This window comes from Ranitomeya variabilis, chromosome 6 (assembly GCF_051348905.1).
Source record: "Ranitomeya variabilis isolate aRanVar5 chromosome 6, aRanVar5.hap1, whole genome shotgun sequence".
Classification (NCBI taxonomy): domain Eukaryota; kingdom Metazoa; phylum Chordata; class Amphibia; order Anura; family Dendrobatidae; genus Ranitomeya; species Ranitomeya variabilis.
In genome coordinates this window covers 32,468,786-32,490,483 of record NC_135237.1, presented here as the reverse complement: position 1 = coordinate 32,490,483, position 21,698 = coordinate 32,468,786, and the positions used below count along the sequence as shown (strand labels likewise).

Genomic DNA, 21,698 nt, shown 5'->3' with positions numbered 1-21,698 from the left:
CAAAATTTGTAAACAAACTTCGAACATGTGTAAATATATTGTAAAAGAAAACCCTATCCCAAAAATCCTCATACTTTTTCCGCAAAAAAAATGGCAAAAATAGCACAAAAATTGGTCATCTAGGCTAGAAGACACCCGGAAGGACGGTCCATCTTATAAAGCAGCCACTGGTTTTAAGCCATATGGGAAAGAAAAATGCATCTTTCTGCTGCCGAAAAGTGTCAATTAGTGCAATGCCTTGGACAAGAGACTACCGGTGAGTCACCGGCTACTATGGGCATAAAAGGAGAGAAGCACATAGTGCTGCCACCATCCTCCCCTGACCTCAGCCCTAATGAGAACCTCTGGATGATCCTCACCAAAATCTCTATGAGGGCGGGAAGCCGTTCACACCAAATTAGCGGCTCTGGGGGGATTCTGACATCCTGGAAAGGAATACAAGCAGAAACTCTCCAAAAACTCCCAAGTTCAATGAATGCAAGAATTGTGAAGGTGAAATCAAAGAAAGGTTCGATGCAGCAGTGATACAGGAGCTGAGATGCAGCAGTGATACAGAAGCTGAGATACAGCAGTGATACAGAAGCTGAGATGCAGCAGTGATACAGAAGCTGAGATGCAGCAGTGATACAGGAGCTGAGATGCAGCAGTGATACAGGAGCTGAGATGCAGCAGTGATACAGGAGCTGAGATGCAGCAGTGATACAGGAGCTGAGATGCAGCAGTGATACAGGAGCTGAGATGCAGCAGTGATACAGGAGCTGAGATGCAGCAGTGATACAGAAGCTGAGATGCAGCAGTGATACAGGAGCTGAGATGCAGCAGTGATACAGGAGCTGAGATGCAGCAGTGATACAGGAGCTGAGATGCAGCAGTGATACAGGAGCTGAGATGCAGCAGTGATACAGGAGCTGAGATGCAGCAGTGATACAGAAGCTGAGATGCAGCAGTGATACAGGAGCTGAGATGCAGCAGTGATACAGGAGCTGAGATGCAGCAGTGATACAGGAGCTGAGATGCAGCAGTGATACAGAAGCTGAGATACAGCAGTGATACAGAAGCTGAGATGCAGCAGTGATACAGGAGCTGAGATACAGCAGTGATACAAGAAATGAGATACAGTAGTGATACAGGAGCTGAGATGCAGCAGTGATACAGGAGCTGAGATGCAGCAGTGATACAGGAGCTGAGATGCAGCAGTGATATAGGAGTTGAGATGCAGCAGTGATACAGGAGCTGAGATGCAGCAGTGATACAGGAGCTGAGATGCAGCAGTGATACAGGAGCTGAGATGCAGCAGTGATACAGGAGCTGAGATGCAGCAGTGATACAGGAGCTGAGATGCAGCAGTGATACAGAAGCTGAGATGCAGCAGTGATACAGGAGCTGAGATGCAGCAGTGATACAGGAGCTGAGATGCAGCAGTGATACAGGAGCTGAGATGCAGCAGTGATACAGAAGCTGAGATACAGCAGTGATACAGAAGCTGAGATGCAGCAGTGATACAGGAGCTGAGATACAGCAGTGATACAAGAAATGAGATACAGTAGTGATACAGGAGCTGAGATGCAGCAGTGATACAGGAGCTGAGATGCAGCAGTGATACAGGAGCTGAGATGCAGCAGTGATACAGGAGTTGAGATGCAGCAGTGATACAGGAGCTGAGATGCAGCAGTGATACAGGAGTTGAGATGCAGCAGTGATACAAGAGCTGAGATGCAGCAGTGATACAGGAGCTGAGATGCAGCAGTGATACAGGAGCTGAGATGCAGCAGTGATACAGGAGCTGAGATGCAGCAGTGATACAGGAGTTGAGATGCAGCAGTGATACAAGAGCTGAGATGCAGCAGTGATACAGGAGCTGAGATGCAGCAGTGATACAGGAGCTGAGATGCAGCAGTGATACAGGAGCTAAGATGCAGCAGTGATACAAGAGCTGAGATGCAGCAGTGATAGAGGAGCTGAGATGCAGCAGTGATACAAGAACTGAGATGCAGCAGTGATACAGGAGCTGAGATGCAGCCGTGATAGAGGAGCTGAGATGCAGCAGTGATACAAGAACTGAGATGCAGCAGTGATACAGGAGCTGAGATGCAGCAGTGATACAGGAGCTGAGATGCAGCAGTGATACAGGAGCTGAGATACAGCAGTGATACAGGAGCTGAGATGCAGCAGTGATACAGGAGCTGAGATGCAGCAGTGATACAGGAGCTGAGATGCAGCAGTGATACAGGAGCTGAGATGAAGCAGTGATACAAGAGCTGAGATGCAGCAGTGATACAGGAGCTGAGATGCAGCAGTGATACAGGAGCTGAGATGCAGCAGTGATACAGGAGCTGAGATGAAGCAGTGATACAGGAGCTGAGATGCAGCAGTGATACAAGAGCTGAGATGCAGCAGTGATACAGGAGCTGAGATGCAGCAGTGATACAGGAGCTGAGATGCAGCAGTGATACAGGAGCTGAGATGCAGCAGTGATACAGGAGCTGAGATGAAGCAGTGATAAAAGACCTGAGATGCAGCAGTGATACAGGAGCTGAGATGCAGCAGTGATACAGGAGCTGAGATGCAGCAGTGATACAGGAGCTGAGATGAAGCAGTGATACAGGAGCTGAGATGCAGCAGTGATACTGGAGCTGAGATGCAGCAGTGATACAGGAGCTGAGATGCAGCAGTGATACAGGAGCTGAGATGAAGCAGTGATACAGGAGCTGAGATGCAGCAGTGATACAAGAGCTGAGATGCAGCAGTGATACAGGAGCTGAGATGCAGCAGTGATACAGGAGCTGAGATACAGCAGTGATACAGGAGCTGAGATGCAGCAGTGATACAGGAGCTGAGATGCAGCAGTGATACAGGAGCTGAGATGCAGCAGTGATACAGGAGCTGAGATGAAGCAGTGATACTGGAGCTGAGATGCAGCAGTGATACAGGAGCTGAGATGCAGCAGTGATACAAGAACTGAGATGCAGCAGTGATACAGGAGCTGAGATGCAGCAGTGATACAGGAGCTGAGATGCAGCAGTGATACAGGAGCTGAGATGCAGCAGTGATACAGGAGCTGAGATGCAGCAGTGATACTGGAGCGAGATACAGCAGTGATACAGGAGCTGAGATACAGCAGTGATACAGGAGCTGAGATGCAGCAGTGATACAGGAGCTGAGATGCAGCAGTGATACAGGAGCTGAGATGCAGCAGTGATACAGGAGCTGAGATGAAGCAGTGATACTGGAGCTGAGATGCAGCAGTGATACAGGAGCTGAGATGCAGCAGTGATACAAGAACTGAGATGCAGCAGTGATACAGGAGCTGAGATGCAGCAGTGATACAGGAGCTGAGATGCAGCAGTGATACTGGAGTGAGATACAGCAGTGATACAGGAGCTGAGATGCAGCAGTGATACAGGAGCTGAGATGCAGCATATATACAGCTGTAGTGCAGGCGGCAGCAGGGAGCTGTGTACATTGCTCGGCAGTATAACAGGTATGTACGGGCATAACATAAGAATGGTTTACTTCTTCATCACCGGAGCAGAAACCATTTGCAGGTCTCGCCGCTTATGTTTGGAGGAACTTTGTCCCATTTTTATTGCTTTTGTATAAAGCCTATTAATATTCTATGAGCTTTTATTATATCCAGTCTACGAGGATCTTCTACTATTAAGTTTCTGCATTCTAATGCTTTTAGAGTGACCACAGACACAAGAGGACTTAGTAATAAAATATATTTCCGGAGCAAAGCATTCTCTTTAAAGGGCACTTAACAAAATGGTATTTTACAAGTGCAGGAGAGCTAAAAATTGTAAACCCACCTTCGATATTTACCCTTTAATAAACTAGAGTAGAGGACCCCCGGATATAAGCCGATTATTACCTGTCCTGCGGCCTGGACCCTTAGCCATCAGCTGTACTCTAGGAATAACTGAGCCGTAAGTATTGGCTTTCCCTGCAGCGCCTCTAGAGGACAAATGGGGCATTACACAGTTGTCTATGATAGTAATACGTCCTCTGTGTAATGCGCAGACCCACTGGGTCCTCCAGAAATCTCTCTTTTATATTAGATTTGCAGGAATCTAGGAAGCTGAGCTGTAAGGAGCTGTTGGATGGGGGTCCGCACACTGTCTGTTCACAGCTCCACATATCTCAACTTTCTGTGGATTATTGAGGTCATGTTGTTACACCAGACTGTTTAGGAAAAGGGGGTTTAGAGGCATGTGCTAAGGTGATAGCAAAAAACTGATGTGTAAAGGGGCCTATCAGTCGCAAGCCGTCGAATTTTAAAAAAAAAAAACGGCTCCGGCGACTCATGCTGCCGGATCCGTTTTTTTCTCCTAGACTTGTATTAGTGACGGATAGCGATGGATAGCCTCACGTTTCACCCGTCCTTTGCTGGATCCATCGAAAAATTGTTTGTCCGGCAGCCGGAGACAACAAAAAGTAACGTTTTTTGTCTCCGTCGAAAAAAACGGACAGCGATGGATACGTCGCCATCCATCATTTGCTAGAATGGAAGCCTAGGGCACCGGCAATGGATTCCGTTTTTTTAACTGAGCCTGCTCCGATTTAGTTAGCCAGCCCCCCTAGTCGGATAAGTCGAAAAAACGGATCAGTCGCATCTGTTTTTCACAATGTGCGATGGATCCGTCAAACCAACGGATTGTGACTGACGGCAAAAAAGTGATGTGTGAAAGGGGCCATAGTCGGACACCAACGTGCTGCTCTACTTGGATCAGAGTCCCGGCCCCCCTCCTGGCCGACTGCCGATCACCTAGGAGGGGCATGGATGCTGCAGCCGCTCGATCTGTGGAATATTCGGACATGGACGGGAAGAGCAATGAATGGCAGATCGTGGCGGCGGCGATGGGTCAGGAGGGAACGACTTCTCTACTTTGCTGTTATCCCTAATGATCTCTCAGTATTGGCTTATTGGCGGAAAGTTGTGATTCTGGTGCAATTCAAGGCCGATCTCCAATGGGGCCCTCAGCTGTCCCGGTGTAACAGGCCAGATTAACCCCCCACCCAGAATAAACTCCGGGGTTTAAATTGGCCTAGGCCAGATTATACCCCTCCGGGTCAGAATATACCCCGGCTGCTGTAGGTCAGATTTTTCAGGCTTTTGAGAACCATTGAGTGATATACTCAATAACAGAGCCCCTGGCAGCACACGGGGCCCCAGGCACCGCTCAGGGCCCCAGGCAGCATACGGGGGCCCCAGACATCGCACAGGATTGAGTGATATACTCAAGAACGGGGCCCCAGACATCGCACAGGAGGTCCCAGACAGCGCACAGGGGGTCCCAGACAGCGCACAGGTGGCAGACAGAGCTCACAGGGGCTCTGCTCACTGTCTGTTCCCCCCTGTGCGCTGTCTCTGCCCCCCTCTGTGATGTCACAGATATCACTCAATCCTGTGCGATGACTGGGGCCCTGTGTGCTGCCAGGGGCCCCTGTATGCTGCCTGGGGCCCTGTGTGCAGCCTGGGGCCCCTGTGCACTGCCTGGAACCCCGTGTGCTGCCTGGGAGGCCGTTTGCTGCCTGGGGCTCCATTATTAAGTATAATAATATAACTCAATGGTTCTCAAAAGCCTGAAAAATCTGATCTCCAGCAGCCGGGGTATATTCTGGCCCAGAGGGGTATATTCTGGCCTAGGCCACTTGAGCCCAGGGTATATGCTGGGCGGGGGGTTAATCTGGCCTGTTACACCGGGTCTTTAATAGTGAGGGTCGTCTCATATGTGCCAAACGGACCTTTTTGGTCCACCTAGGCTCCAGGATCTGGGTTTTGACTTGAATCCTTGCACCCAGTAGTTATATACCTGCTGATCTCTAATTATCCATGATATCTATAGGACACATATCTTTATAAATTATTGATCCGTGTACAATATTTGGCTCAGTGGTTAACACTGTACAGTGACTCGGTGGTTAAAACTGCAGACTTGCAGCTCTGGGGTCCGGGGTACCAATCCCGCCAAGGACAATATATGCAAAAAGTTCATATGTTCTCCCCATGTTAGGTGGGTTTCCTCCTCTGGGTTCCCCAGTTTCCTCCCACACTCCAAAGACATCCTGATAGGGGGTGCAGACTGTGAGCCCCAAAGGGGACAGCGATGATGAGGACTGCAAAATGCTGTGGAGAAATGGTTCCATGTAACTTAGTAAAATAAATGTATCTCTTAAAACATCATTGATCCCTATAGAACTGATCACTGCACAATGCTGATCTCTAGAAGCCACAGATCTCTATAGCACGGTGTAGATTATTGATCCCCGTAGAAATGATCAATCTACAATGCTGATCTCTACAGATCATTGATCCCTATAGCACAGATCACTACACACTGCTGATCTCTAGAGATTATCGATCCCTATAGGACAGATCACTATACACTGCTGATCTCTAGAGATTATCGATCCCTATAGGACAGATCACTATACACTGCTGATCTCTAGAGATTATCGATCCCTATAGGACAGATCACTATACACTGCTGATCTCTAGAGATCGCTGAGCCCTACAGAACTGATCACTGCACAATGCTGAACTGAATTCCACAGATAAAACACTGAACGAGAAGAAATATCTCCACAAAACACAAATCTTACACTACCGACCTCCGTACAATACAGCCCTCCATACACCTATACCGACCTCTGTACAATACAGCCCTCCATACACCTATACCGACCTCCGTACAATACAGCCCTCCATACACCTATACCGACCTCTGTACAATACAGCCCTCCATACACCTATACCGACCTCCGTACAATACAGCCCTCCATACACCTATACCGACCTCCGTACAATACAGCCCTCCATACACCTATACCGACCTCCGTACAATACAGCCCTCCATACACCTATACCGACCTCCGTACAATACAGCCCTCCATACATCTATACCGACCTCCGTACAATACAGCCCTCCATACACCTATACCGACCTCCGTACAATACAGCCCTCCATACACCTATACCGACCTCCGTACAATACAGCCTCCATACACCTATACCGACCTCCCTACAATACAGCCCTCCATACACCTATACCGACCTCCGCACAATACAGCCCTCCATACACCTATACCGACCTCCGCACAATACAGCCCTCCATACACCTATACCGACCTCCGTACAATACAGCCCTCCATACACCTATACCGACCTCTGTACAATACAGCCCTCCATACATCTATAACGACCTCTGTACCATACAGCCCTCCATACACCTATACCGACCTCCGTACAATACAGCCCTCCATACACCTATACTGACCTCTGTACAATACAGCCCTCCATACATCTATAACGACCTCCGTACAATACAGCCCTCCATACACCTACACCGACCTCCGCACAATACAGCCCTCCATACACCTATACCGACCTCTGTACCATACAGCCCTCCATACACCTATACCGACCTCCGTACAATACAGCCCTCCATACACCTATACTGACCTCTGTACAATACAGCCTTCCATACATCTATAACGACCTCCGTACAATACAGCCCTCCATACACCTACACCGACCTCCGTACAATACAGCCCTCCATACATCTATACCGACCTCCGTACAATACAGCCCTCCATACACCTATACCGACCTCTGTACAATACAGCCCTCCATACACCTATACCGACCTCTGTACAATACAGCCCTCCATACATCTATAACGACCTCCGTACAATACAGCCCTCCATACTCCTATACCGACCTCCGTACAATACAGCCCTCCATACATCTATAACGACCTCCGTACAATACAGCCCTCCATACACCTATACCGACCTCCGTACAATACCGCCCTCCATACACCTATACCGACCTCCCTACAATACAGCCCTCCATACACCTATACCGACCTCCGTACAATACAGCCCTCCATACACCTATACCGACCTCCGTACAATACAGCCCTCCATACATCTATAACGACCTCCGTACAATACAGCCCTCCATACACCTATACCGACCTCCGTACAATACAGCCCTCCATACACCTATACCGACCTCCCTACAATACAGCCCTCCATACACCTATACCGACCTCCGTACAATACAGCCCTCCATACACCTATACCGGCCTCCGTACAATACAGCCCTCCATACACCTATGCCGACCTCCCTACAATACAGCCCTCCATACACCTATACCGACCTCCGTACAATACAGCCCTCCATACACCTATACCGACCTCCGTACAATACAGCCCTCCATACACCTATACCGACCTCCGTACAATACAGCCCTCCATACATCTATAACGACCTCCGTACAATACAGCCCTCCATACACCTATACCGACCTCCGTACAATACAGCCCTCCATACATCTATACCGACCTCCGTACAATACAGCCCTCCATACACCTATACCGACCTCCCTACAATACAGCCCTCCATACACCTATACCGACCTCCCTACAATACAGCCCTCCATACATCTATACCGACCTCCGTACAATACAGCCCTCCATACACCTATACCGACCTCCCTACAATACAGCCCTCCATACATCTATACCGACCTCCGTACAATACAGCCCTCCATACACCTATACCGACCTCCGTACAATACAGCCCTCCATACATCTATACCGACCTCCGTACAATACAGCCCTCCATACACCTATACCGACCTCCCTACAATACAGCCCTCCATACTCCTATACCGACCTCCGTACAATACAGCCCTCCATACACCTATACCGACCTCCGTACAATACAGCCCTCCATACACCTATACCGACCTCCGTACAATACAGCCCTCCATACACCTATACCGACCTCCGTACAATACAGCCCTCCATACACCTATACCGACCTCCGTACAATACAGCCCTCCATACACCTATACCGACCTCCGTACAATACAGCCCTCCATACACCTATACCGACCTCCGTACAATACAGCTCTCCATACACCTATACCGACCTCCGTACAATACAGCCCTCCATACACCTATACCGACCTCTGTACAATACAGCCCTCCATACACCTATACCGACCTCCGTACAATACAGCCCTCCATACACCTATTCCGACCTCCGTACAATACAGCCCTCCATACCCCTATACTGACCTCCGTACAATACAGCCCTCCATACACCTATACCGACCTCCGTACAATACAGCCCTCCATACCCCTATACTGACCTCCGTACAATACAGCCCTCCATACACCTATACCGACCTCCGTACAATACAGCCCTCCATACACCTATACTGACCTCCGTACAATACAGCCCTCCATACATCTATACCGGCCTCCGTACAATACAGCCCTCCATACACCTATACCGACCTCCGTACAATGCAGCCCTCCATACACCTATACCGACCTCCGTACAATACAGCCCTCCATACACCTATACCGACCTCTGTACAATACAGCCCTCCATACACCTATACCGACCTCCGTACAATACAGCCCTCCATACACCTATACCGACCTCCGTACAATACAGCCCTCCATACCCCTATACTGACCTCCGTACAATACAGCCCTCCATACACCTATACCGACCTCCGTACAATACAGCCCTCCATACCCCTATACTGACCTCCGTACAATACAGCCCTCCATACACCTATACCGACCTCCGTACAATACAGCCCTCCATACCCCTATACTGACCTCCGTACAATACAGCCCTCCATACACCTATACCGACCTCCGTACAATACAGCCCTCCATACACCTATACCGACCTCCGTACAATACAGCCCTCCATACACCTATACCGACCTCCGCACAATACAGCCCTCCATTCACCTATACCGACCTCCGTACAATACAGCCCTCCATACACCTATACCGACCTCCGTACAATACAGCTCTCCATACACCTATACCGACCTCCCTACAATACAGCCCTCCATACTCCTATACCGACCTCCCTACAATACAGCCCTCCATACACCTATACCGACCTCCGTACAATACAGCCCTCCATACACCTATACCGACCTCCCTACAATACAGCCCTCCATACACCTATACCGACCTCCGTACAATACAGCCCTCCATACATCTATACCGGCCTCCGTACAATACAGCCCTCCATACACCTATACCGACCTCCGTACAATACAGCCCTCCATACACCTATACCGACCTCTGTACAATACAGCCCTCCATACACCTATACCGACCTCCGTACAATACAGCCCTCCATACACCTATGCCGACCTCCCTACAATACAGCCCTCCATACACCTATACCGACCTCCGTACAATACAGCCCTCCATACACCTATACCGGCCTCCGTACAATACAGCCCTCCATACACCTATACCGACCTCTGTACAATACAGCCCTCCATACATCTATACCGACCTCCGTACAATACAGCCCTCCATACACCTATACTGACCTCCGTACAATACAGCCCTCCATACACCTATACCGACCTCCGTACAATACAGCCCTCCATACACCTATACCGACCTCCGTACAATACAGCCCTCCATACACCTATACCGACCTCCGTACAATACAGCCCTCCATACACCTATACCGACCTCCCTACAATACAGCCCTCCATACATCTATACCGACCTCCGTACAATACAGCCCTCCATACACCTATACCGACCTCCGTACAATACAGCCCTCCATACACCTATACCGACCTCCGTACAATACAGCCCTCCATACTCCTATACCGACCTCCCTACAATACAGCCCTCCATACACCTATACCGACCTCCGTACAATACAGCCCTCCATACACCTATACCGACCTCCGTACAATACAGCCCTCCATACATCTATACCGACCTCCGTACAATACAGCCCTCCATACATCTATACCGACCTCCGTACAATACAGCCCTCCATACAACTATACCGACCTCCGTACAATACAGCCCTCCATACATCTATACCGACCTCTGTACAATACAGCCCTCCATACCCCTATACTGACCTCCGTACAATACAGCCCTCCATACACCTATACCGACCTCCGTACAATACAGCCCTCCATACCCCTATACTGACCTCCGTACAATACAGCCCTCCATACACCTATACCGACCTCCGTACAATACAGCCCTCCATACACCTATACTGACCTCCGTACAATACAGCCCTCCATACATCTATACCGGCCTCCGTACAATACAGCCCTCCATACACCTATACCGACCTCCGTACAATGCAGCCCTCCATACACCTATACCGACCTCCGTACAATACAGCCCTCCATACACCTATACCGACCTCTGTACAATACAGCCCTCCATACACCTATACCGACCTCCGTACAATACAGCCCTCCATACACCTATACCGACCTCCGTACAATACAGCCCTCCATACCCCTATACTGACCTCCGTACAATACAGCCCTCCATACACCTATACCGACCTCCGTACAATACAGCCCTCCATACCCCTATACTGACCTCCGTACAATACAGCCCTCCATACACCTATACCGACCTCCGTACAATACAGCCCTCCATACCCCTATACTGACCTCCGTACAATACAGCCCTCCATACACCTATACCGACCTCCGTACAATACAGCCCTCCATACACCTATACCGACCTCCGTACAATACAGCCCTCCATACACCTATACCGACCTCCGCACAATACAGCCCTCCATTCACCTATACCGACCTCCGTACAATACAGCCCTCCATACACCTATACCGACCTCCGTACAATACAGCTCTCCATACACCTATACCGACCTCCCTACAATACAGCCCTCCATACTCCTATACCGACCTCCCTACAATACAGCCCTCCATACACCTATACCGACCTCCGTACAATACAGCCCTCCATACACCTATACCGACCTCCCTACAATACAGCCCTCCATACACCTATACCGACCTCCGTACAATACAGCCCTCCATACATCTATACCAGCCTCCGTACAATACAGCCCTCCATACACCTATACCGACCTCCGTACAATACAGCCCTCCATACACCTATACCGACCTCTGTACAATACAGCCCTCCATACACCTATACCGACCTCCGTACAATACAGCCCTCCATACACCTATACCGGCCTCCGTACAATACAGCCCTCCATACACCTATACCGACCTCTGTACAATACAGCCCTCCATACATCTATACCGACCTCCGTACAATACAGCCCTCCATACACCTATACCGACCTCCCTACAATACAGCCCTCCATACACCTATACCGACCTCCGTACAATACAGCCCTCCATACATCTATACCAGCCTCCGTACAATACAGCCCTCCATACACCTATACCGACCTCCGTACAATACAGCCCTCCATACACCTATACCGACCTCTGTACAATACAGCCCTCCATACACCTATACCGACCTCCGTACAATACAGCCCTCCATACACCTATACCGGCCTCCGTACAATACAGCCCTCCATACACCTATACCGACCTCTGTACAATACAGCCCTCCATACATCTATACCGACCTCCGTACAATACAGCCCTCCATACACCTATACTGACCTCCGTACAATACAGCCCTCCATACACCTATACCGACCTCCGTACAATACAGCCCTCCATACACCTATACCGACCTCCGTACAATACAGCCCTCCATACACCTATACCGACCTCCGTACAATACAGCCCTCCATACACCTATACCGACCTCCGTACAATACAGCCCTCCATACACCTATACCGACCTCCGTACAATACAGCCCTCCATACTCCTATACCGACCTCCCTACAATACAGCCCTCCATACACCTATACCGACCTCCGTACAATACAGCCCTCCATACATCTATACCGACCTCCGTACAATACAGCCCTCCATACACCTATACCGGCCTCCGTACAATACAGCCCTCCATACACCTATACCGACCTCTGTACAATACAGCCCTCCATACATCTATACCGACCTCCGTACAATACAGCCCTCCATACACCTATACTGACCTCCGTACAATACAGCCCTCCATACATCTATACCGACCTCTGATCTCGGTTACACCCCAGTGTTTACCTTCTGTACTTCACAATGTAGAAGAGTTATTATCATCACCTTGTAAGAGCAGATTGTGGGTTTATACTGGTACTAATCATCTCCAGAGCATGGAGCAAGACAAGTGGCACAGAGCAAATGAAGGACAGAGCAATGAGGTGATATAGATAGATAGATAGATAGATAGATAGATAGATAGATAGATAGATAGATAGATAGATAGATAATAGATTAATAGATAGATGATAGATAGATAGATAGATAGATAGATAGATAGATAGATAGATAGATGAATAATAGATAGATAATAGATAGATAGATGATAAATAAATAATAGATAAATAGATAGATGGATAGATATGAGATAGATAGATAGATAGATAGATAGATAGATAGATAGATAATGATAGATAATCGATACATAATAGATGATAGATATATAATAGATAGATTATAGATAGATAGATAGATAGATAGATAGATAGATAGATAGATAGATAGATAGATAGAATGATAGAGAAGTGATAGAACGAGGATATAGATAGATAGATATGTGATAGACATGTAGCTATTAGGAGGATGATTTAATAGTAACACATACAATATAAAGGCAGATGGACACAGTTGTATCTTTTCTGTGCAGGGACCGGACTGGTTGCACATTGCTGTTGTACACACTAAGCAGCGACACATAAAACTGTAATGTCACGGATGTAGTGATCATAGTTCAATAATAATAGTTGCAATTCTACTGCTAATAATAATAGAAATATCAGGGGGGTTTTATCTCACAGTCCTGACAGATGAAGGACATTCAGGAGAAATATTAGTCTCATTTTGTCACTTAGAACAAATAAGAAAACAAAACCCGAGCAGTGAATAAATACAAATAAATACATCAATAAGTGATGCTGAAATATCCAGCAGCAATAGTCACTGTGCACCGCACTCCTCCTCCTCCTCCTCCTCCTCATCATCACCGGTAAATCAGAAGTCAGGACCCCCGGACAGATAATGCTGCGATCACTATAAGACCACCCTGAGCCGGCATGTGTTAGCGCTATTGCTAGCAGTAAATACTGACGATCCTATAGAACATCCTACACTTATAGGCGCCAAGAGGTGAAAACCAACTTTGTAAAACGAGACCACAAGCACCAGTGATAATAATAATAATGATGATAATGATAATATATAAAATAATGTGGACTGATGATGATGATGATGATGATGCTGATGATGATGATGAAGGCTTTTGGTGCTGCCGGCTTCTACCTGCTCCCCTCTCCCCGGGGCAGCCGCAGCCCCTACACCCAGAGCAGCAGCAGCGGTGACTTACAGGCTGCAGCCGATCCCCGTGATCCGTCCGTCAGGGAGCTGACGCTCACATTGCTCCTTGCCATCACTGCCCGGTGCGGAGAATCCTGCGGCGGCTCCAGGTGAGGGACAAGTTGTAATCCGGGCGGTCGCGGGTCGCAGACGGGGGGATTGTACAGGAGTCCCGGTGCGGAGCGCTCGGAGGCAGCGCTGCTGATGCTGAGGCGTCTCCTGCTACATTGTCAGTGAGCCCGGACCGGGAGACGCCGGAGTCCAGCACAGGGACCACCCCCGACCGGAGCCGCGGCCCCCTCCATCCACAGGGGGTGTACCTGTCACTGCGGAGCCGCGGGGAGACCACCCATGTCCACAGAGGGAGCGGAGCCCAGTGCGGCGTCCTCCTGTGCGGCTGCAGAGTGCGGGGTCATCAGCAGGAGGAGAGCAGGGGGCGACCTGCTGTAATGTCCGGGGGCAGGAGACACAGTGTACCAGCACCGGGTGTATCAGGGGTGAGGACACAGGAGCTGCACACACCACACCGGGCGAGTATCACACAGCACACATACTACACACAGCACACATACTACACACAGCACACATACTACACACAGCACACATACTACACACAGCACACATACTACACACAGCACACATACTACACACAGCACACATGCTACACACAGCACACATGCTACACACAGCACACATACTACACACAGCACACATACTATACACAGCACACATGCTACACACAGCACACATGCTACACACAGCACACATACTACACACAGCACACATGCTACACACAGCACACATACTACACACAGCACACATGCTACACACAGCACACATACTATACACAGCACACATACTACACACAGCACACATGCTACACACAGCACACATACTACACACAGCACACATACTACACACAGCACACATACTACACACAGCACACATACTACACACAGCACACATACTACACACAGCACACATGCTACACACAGCACACATACTACACACAGCACACATGCTACACACAGCACACATGCTACACACAACACACATGCTACACACAGCACACATACTATACACAGCACACATGCTACACACAGCACACATGCTACACACAGCACACATGCTACACACAACACACATGCTACACACAGCACACATACTATACACAGCACACATGCTACACACAGCACACATGCTACACACAGCACACATACTACACACAGCACACATACTACACACAGCACACATACTACACACAGCACCCATACTATACACAGCACACATACTACACAAAGCACACATACTACACACAGCACACATACTACACACAGCACACATACTACACACAGCACACATACTACACACAGCACACATACTATACACAGCACACATACTACACACAGCACACATAATACACACAGCACACATACTACACACAGCACCCATACTACACACAGCACACATACTATACACAGCACACATACTATACACAGCACACATACTACACACAGCACACATACTACACACAGCACACATACTACACACAGCACACATACTACACACAGCACACATACTATACACAGCACACATACTATACACAGCACACATACTACACACAGCACACATACTATACACAGCACACATACTATACACAGCACACATACTATACACAGCACATATATATGCACAGCACACATACTACACACAGCACACATACTACACACAGCACACATACTACACACAGCACACATACTACACACAGCACCCATACTATACACAGCACACATACTATACACAGCACACATACTATACACAGCACACATACTATACACAGCACACATACTACACACAGCACACATACTACACACAGCACCCATACTACACACAGCACACATACTATACACAGCACACATACTACACACAGCACACATACTATACACAGCACACATACTATACACAGCACACATACTATACACAGCACACATACTATACACAGCACATATATATACACAGCACACATACTATACACAGCATACATACTACACACAGCACGCATACTATACACAGCACACATACTACACACAGCACACATACTACACACAGCATACATACTACACACAGCACGCATACTATATACAGCACACATACTACACACATCATACATACTACACACAGCACACATACTATACACAGCACACATACTATACACAGCACACATATACACACAGCATACATACTACACACAGCACGCATACTATACACAGCACGCATACTACACACAGCACACATACTACACACAGCACACATACTATACACAGCACGCATACTATACACAGCACGCATACTACACACATCATACATACTACACACAGCATACATACTACACACAGCACACATACTATACACAGCACACATACTATACACAGCACACATATACACACAGCACACATACTACACACAGCACACATACTACACACAGCACACATACTATACACAGCACACATACTACACACAGCACACATACTACACACAGCACACATACTACACACAGCACACATACTATACACAGCACACATACTATACACAGCACACATACTATACACAGCACACATACTACACACAGCACACATACTATACACAGCACACATACTATACACAGCACATATATATACACAGCACACATACTACACACAGCACACATACTACACACAGCACGCATACTATACACAGCACACATACTACACACAGCACACATACTACACACAGCATACATACTACACACAGCACGCATACTATACACAGCACACATACTACACACATCATACATACTACACACATCATACATACTACACACATCATACATACTACACACAGCATACATACTACACACAGCACACATACTATACACAGCACACATATACACACAGCACACATACTATACACAGCACACATACTATACACAGCACATATATATACACAGCACACATACTACACACAGCATACATACTACACACAGCACGCATACTATACACAGCACACATACTACACACAGCACACATACTACACACAGCATACATACTACACACAGCACGCATACTATACACAGCACACATACTACACACAGCATACATACTACACACAGCATACATACTACACACAGCACCCATACTATACACAGCACACATACTACACACAGCACACATACTACACACAGCACACATACTATACACAGCACACATACTACACACAGCACACATACTACACACAGCACACATACTACACACAGCACACATACTATACACAGCACACATACTATACACAGCACACATACTACACACAGCACGCATACTATATACAGCACACATACTACACACAGCATACATACTACACACAGCATACATACTACACACAGCACACATACTACACACAGCACACATACTACACACAGCACACATACTATACATATCACACATACTATACACAGCACACATACAACACACATCACACATACTATACATATCACACATACTATACACAGCACACATACTACACAGAGCACACATACTACACACAGCACACATACTACACACAGCACACATACTATACATATCACACATATATACACAGCACACATACTATACACAGCACACATACTATACACAGCACACATACTATACATAGCACACATACTACACACATCACACATACTATACATATCACACATACTATACACAGCACACATACTACACACATCATACATACTACACACAGCATACATACTACACACAGCACACATACTATACACAGCACACATACTATACACAGCACACATATACACACAGCACACATACTACACACAGCACACATACTACACACAGCACACATACTATACACAGCACACATACTACACACAGCACACATACTACACACAGCGCACATACTACACACAGCACACATACTATACACAGCACACATACTATACACAGCACACATACTACACACAGCACACATACTACACACAGCACACATACTATACACAGCACACATACTATACACAGCACATATATATACACAGCACACATACTACACACAGCACACATACTAAACACAGCACGCATACTATACACAGCACACATACTACACACAGCACACATACTATACACAGCACACATACTACACACATCATACATACTACACACATCATACATACTACACACATCATACATACTACACACGTCATACATACTACTTACAGCATACATACTACACACAGCACACATACTATACACAGCACACATATACACACAGCACACATACTATACACAGCACACATACTATACACAGCACATATATATACACAGCACACATACTACACACAGCATACATACTACACACAGCACGCATACTATACACAGCACACATACTACACACAGCACACATACTACACACAGCATACATACTACACACAGCACGCATACTATACACAGCACACATACTACACACAGCACACATACTACACACAGCACACATACTATACACAGCACACATACTACACACAGCACACATACTACACACAGCACACATACTACACACAGCACACATACTATACACAGCACACATACTATACACAGCACACATACTACACACAGCACGCATACTATATACAGCACACATACTACACACAGCATACATACTACACACAGCATACATACTACACACAGCACACATACTACACACAGCACACATACTACACACAGCACACATACTATACATATCACACATACTATACACAGCACACATACAACACACAGCACACATACTATACATATCACACATACTATACACAGCACACATACTACACACATCACACATACTACACACATCACACATACTATACATATCACACATATACACAGCACACATACTATACACAGCACACATACTATACATAGCACACATACTACACACATCACACATACTATGCATATCACACATACTGTACATATCACATGATGTTTACATAACATATACTATACACATCGCACATGCTATACATATCATATATTATACATATCACACATACATACACTATATACATCACACATATATACACATCACATACATTATACGAATCACACATGCATACATTATACACAGCACACATATATCCATCACATTATACATATCACACATACGATACACAGCACACATACTATACACATCGCACATATCATACACATTACACATGCTATATATCATACATATATCCATCACACATATATCAATCACACATATCTGCACATCACACATATATTCGTCACACATACATACAATATACACATCACACATACATACACTATATACATTACACATATATGCACATCAAAATTATACATTATGCAAATCACACATGCATACACTATACACATCACATATATATCCATCACACATATCTACACATCACACATATTTTCATCACGCATACATACACTATACACATGACACATACATACACTATATACATTACACATATACACATCACACATATATACACACATCAGACATAAATACAAAATACACAGCACAGATATATACACATCACACATACTATACACATCACACATGCATGCATCACACATATACACATCACACATATATTGATCACATTTTACCTTACCAGCAAAGTGAATGAGATTTCTGGAGTCTCATGCCCACGCTGCCTATTTTTTCTTGCAGAGTTGAAGCAATTTCAAATCTACAGCATGTCAGCACTGTCAGGGTTTGTTTGTCATGTCAGCACTGTCAGGGTTTGTTTGTCATGTCAACACTGTCAGGGTTTGTTTGTCATGTCAACACTGTCAGGGTTTGTTTGTCATGTCAACACTGTCAGGGTTTGTTTGTCATGTCAGCACTGTCAGGGTTTGTTTGTCATGTCAGCACTGTCAGGGTTTGTTTGTCATGTCAGCACTGTCAGGGATTGTTTGTCATGTCAGCACTGTCAGGGTTTGTTTGTCATGTCAGTACTGTCAGGGTTTGTTTGTCATGTCAGCACTGTCAGGGTTTGTTTGTCATGTCAGCACTGTCAGGGTTTGTTTGTCATGTCAACACTGTCAGGGTTTGTTTGTCATGTTAGCACTGTCAGGGTTTGTTTGTCATGTCAGCACTGTCAGGGTTTGTTTGTCATGTCAGCACTGTCAGGGTTTGTTTGTCATGTCACCACTGTCAGGGTTTGTTTGTCATGTCAGCACTGTCAGGGTTTGTTTGTCATGTCAGCACTGTCAGGGTTTGTTTGTCATGTCAGCACTGTCAGGGCTTGTTTGTCATGTCAGCACTGTCAGGGTTTGTTTGTCATGTCAGTACTGTCAGGGTTTGTTTGTCATGTCAGCACTGTCAGGGTTTGTTTGTCATGTCAGCACTGTCAGGGCTTGTTTGTCATGTCAGCACTGTCAGGGTTTGTTTGTCATGTCAGCACTGTCAGGGCTTGTTTGTCATGTCAGCACTGTCAGGGCTTGTTTGTCATGTCAGCACTGTCAGGGCTTGTTTGTCATGTCAGCACTGTCAGGGTTTGTTTGTCATGTCAGCACTGTCAGGGTTTGTTTGTCATGTCAGCACTGTCAGGGTTTGTTTGTCATGTCAGTACTGTCAGGGTTTGTTTGTCATGTCAGCACTGTCAGGGTTTGTTTGTCATGTCAGCACTGTCAGGGCTTGTTTGTCATGTCAGTACTGTCAGGCTTTGTTTGTCATGTCAGCACTGTCAGGGTTTGTTTGTCATGTCAGCACTGTCAGGGATTGTTTGTCATGTCAGTACTGTCAGGGTTTGTTTGTCATGTCAGCACTATCAGGGTTTGTTTGTCATGTCAGCACTGTCAGGATTTGTTTGCCATGTCAGTACTGTCAGGGTTTGTTTGTCATGTCAGCACTGTCAGGGTTTGTTTGTCATGTCAGTACTGTCAGGGTTTTTGCAGTTTTTCACCCATTCTAATAAGAAAAAAATACATAAAAATTGCATGCAAAAACATGCGTAGTGTATAGTGATTTTACTGCCAATACACACTTTGTTGTAGACATGTCGGTTGCAAAGACTTAACATGTGCACATATCCAGGCTGCTTTTTGTGGATCTGGCCGATGAGAAGTATCACAGAAATGTCACTGATGTAGAAAGAAAAATCATAATAGCAAAATAAATTCCTAAAGTGAAAAATGACAGGGGTGGCCGCAATCCCTGATGGAGAAATGATTGGGCGCCAGAGAAGTGAGAGCTTCCGTGTCGGTGCAGGCTACAATTCAAGTGCTCTTATATCTATAATCTCCAAGCAGTACTCTGTATTTTACTGTTTATTAGGGATGAGTGAACGGGCTCGGTGCTTGGTTATCGCT

General features: G+C 46.5%; 2 protein-coding genes across 2 annotated transcripts in view; one reads left to right on the top strand and one right to left on the bottom strand.

Moving 5' to 3' along the window:
- Nucleotides 1-14,450, bottom strand: part of CALCR (calcitonin receptor) — a 316,710-nt gene extending 302,260 nt beyond the window's left edge. Inside the window, exon 1 of the mRNA XM_077268171.1 lies at nt 14,324-14,450. The gene's annotated coding sequence lies outside the window, so the exon portion shown is untranslated. The remainder of the gene's footprint in view (nt 1-14,323) is intronic.
- LOC143781535 (uncharacterized) overlaps nt 14,223-21,698 on the top strand; it is a 152,648-nt gene continuing 145,172 nt past the window's right edge. Inside the window, exon 1 of the mRNA XM_077268172.1 lies at nt 14,223-14,423. Within this exon, the coding sequence (XP_077124287.1) occupies nt 14,224-14,423 (200 nt within the window). The 5' untranslated portion in view covers nt 14,223. The remainder of the gene's footprint in view (nt 14,424-21,698) is intronic.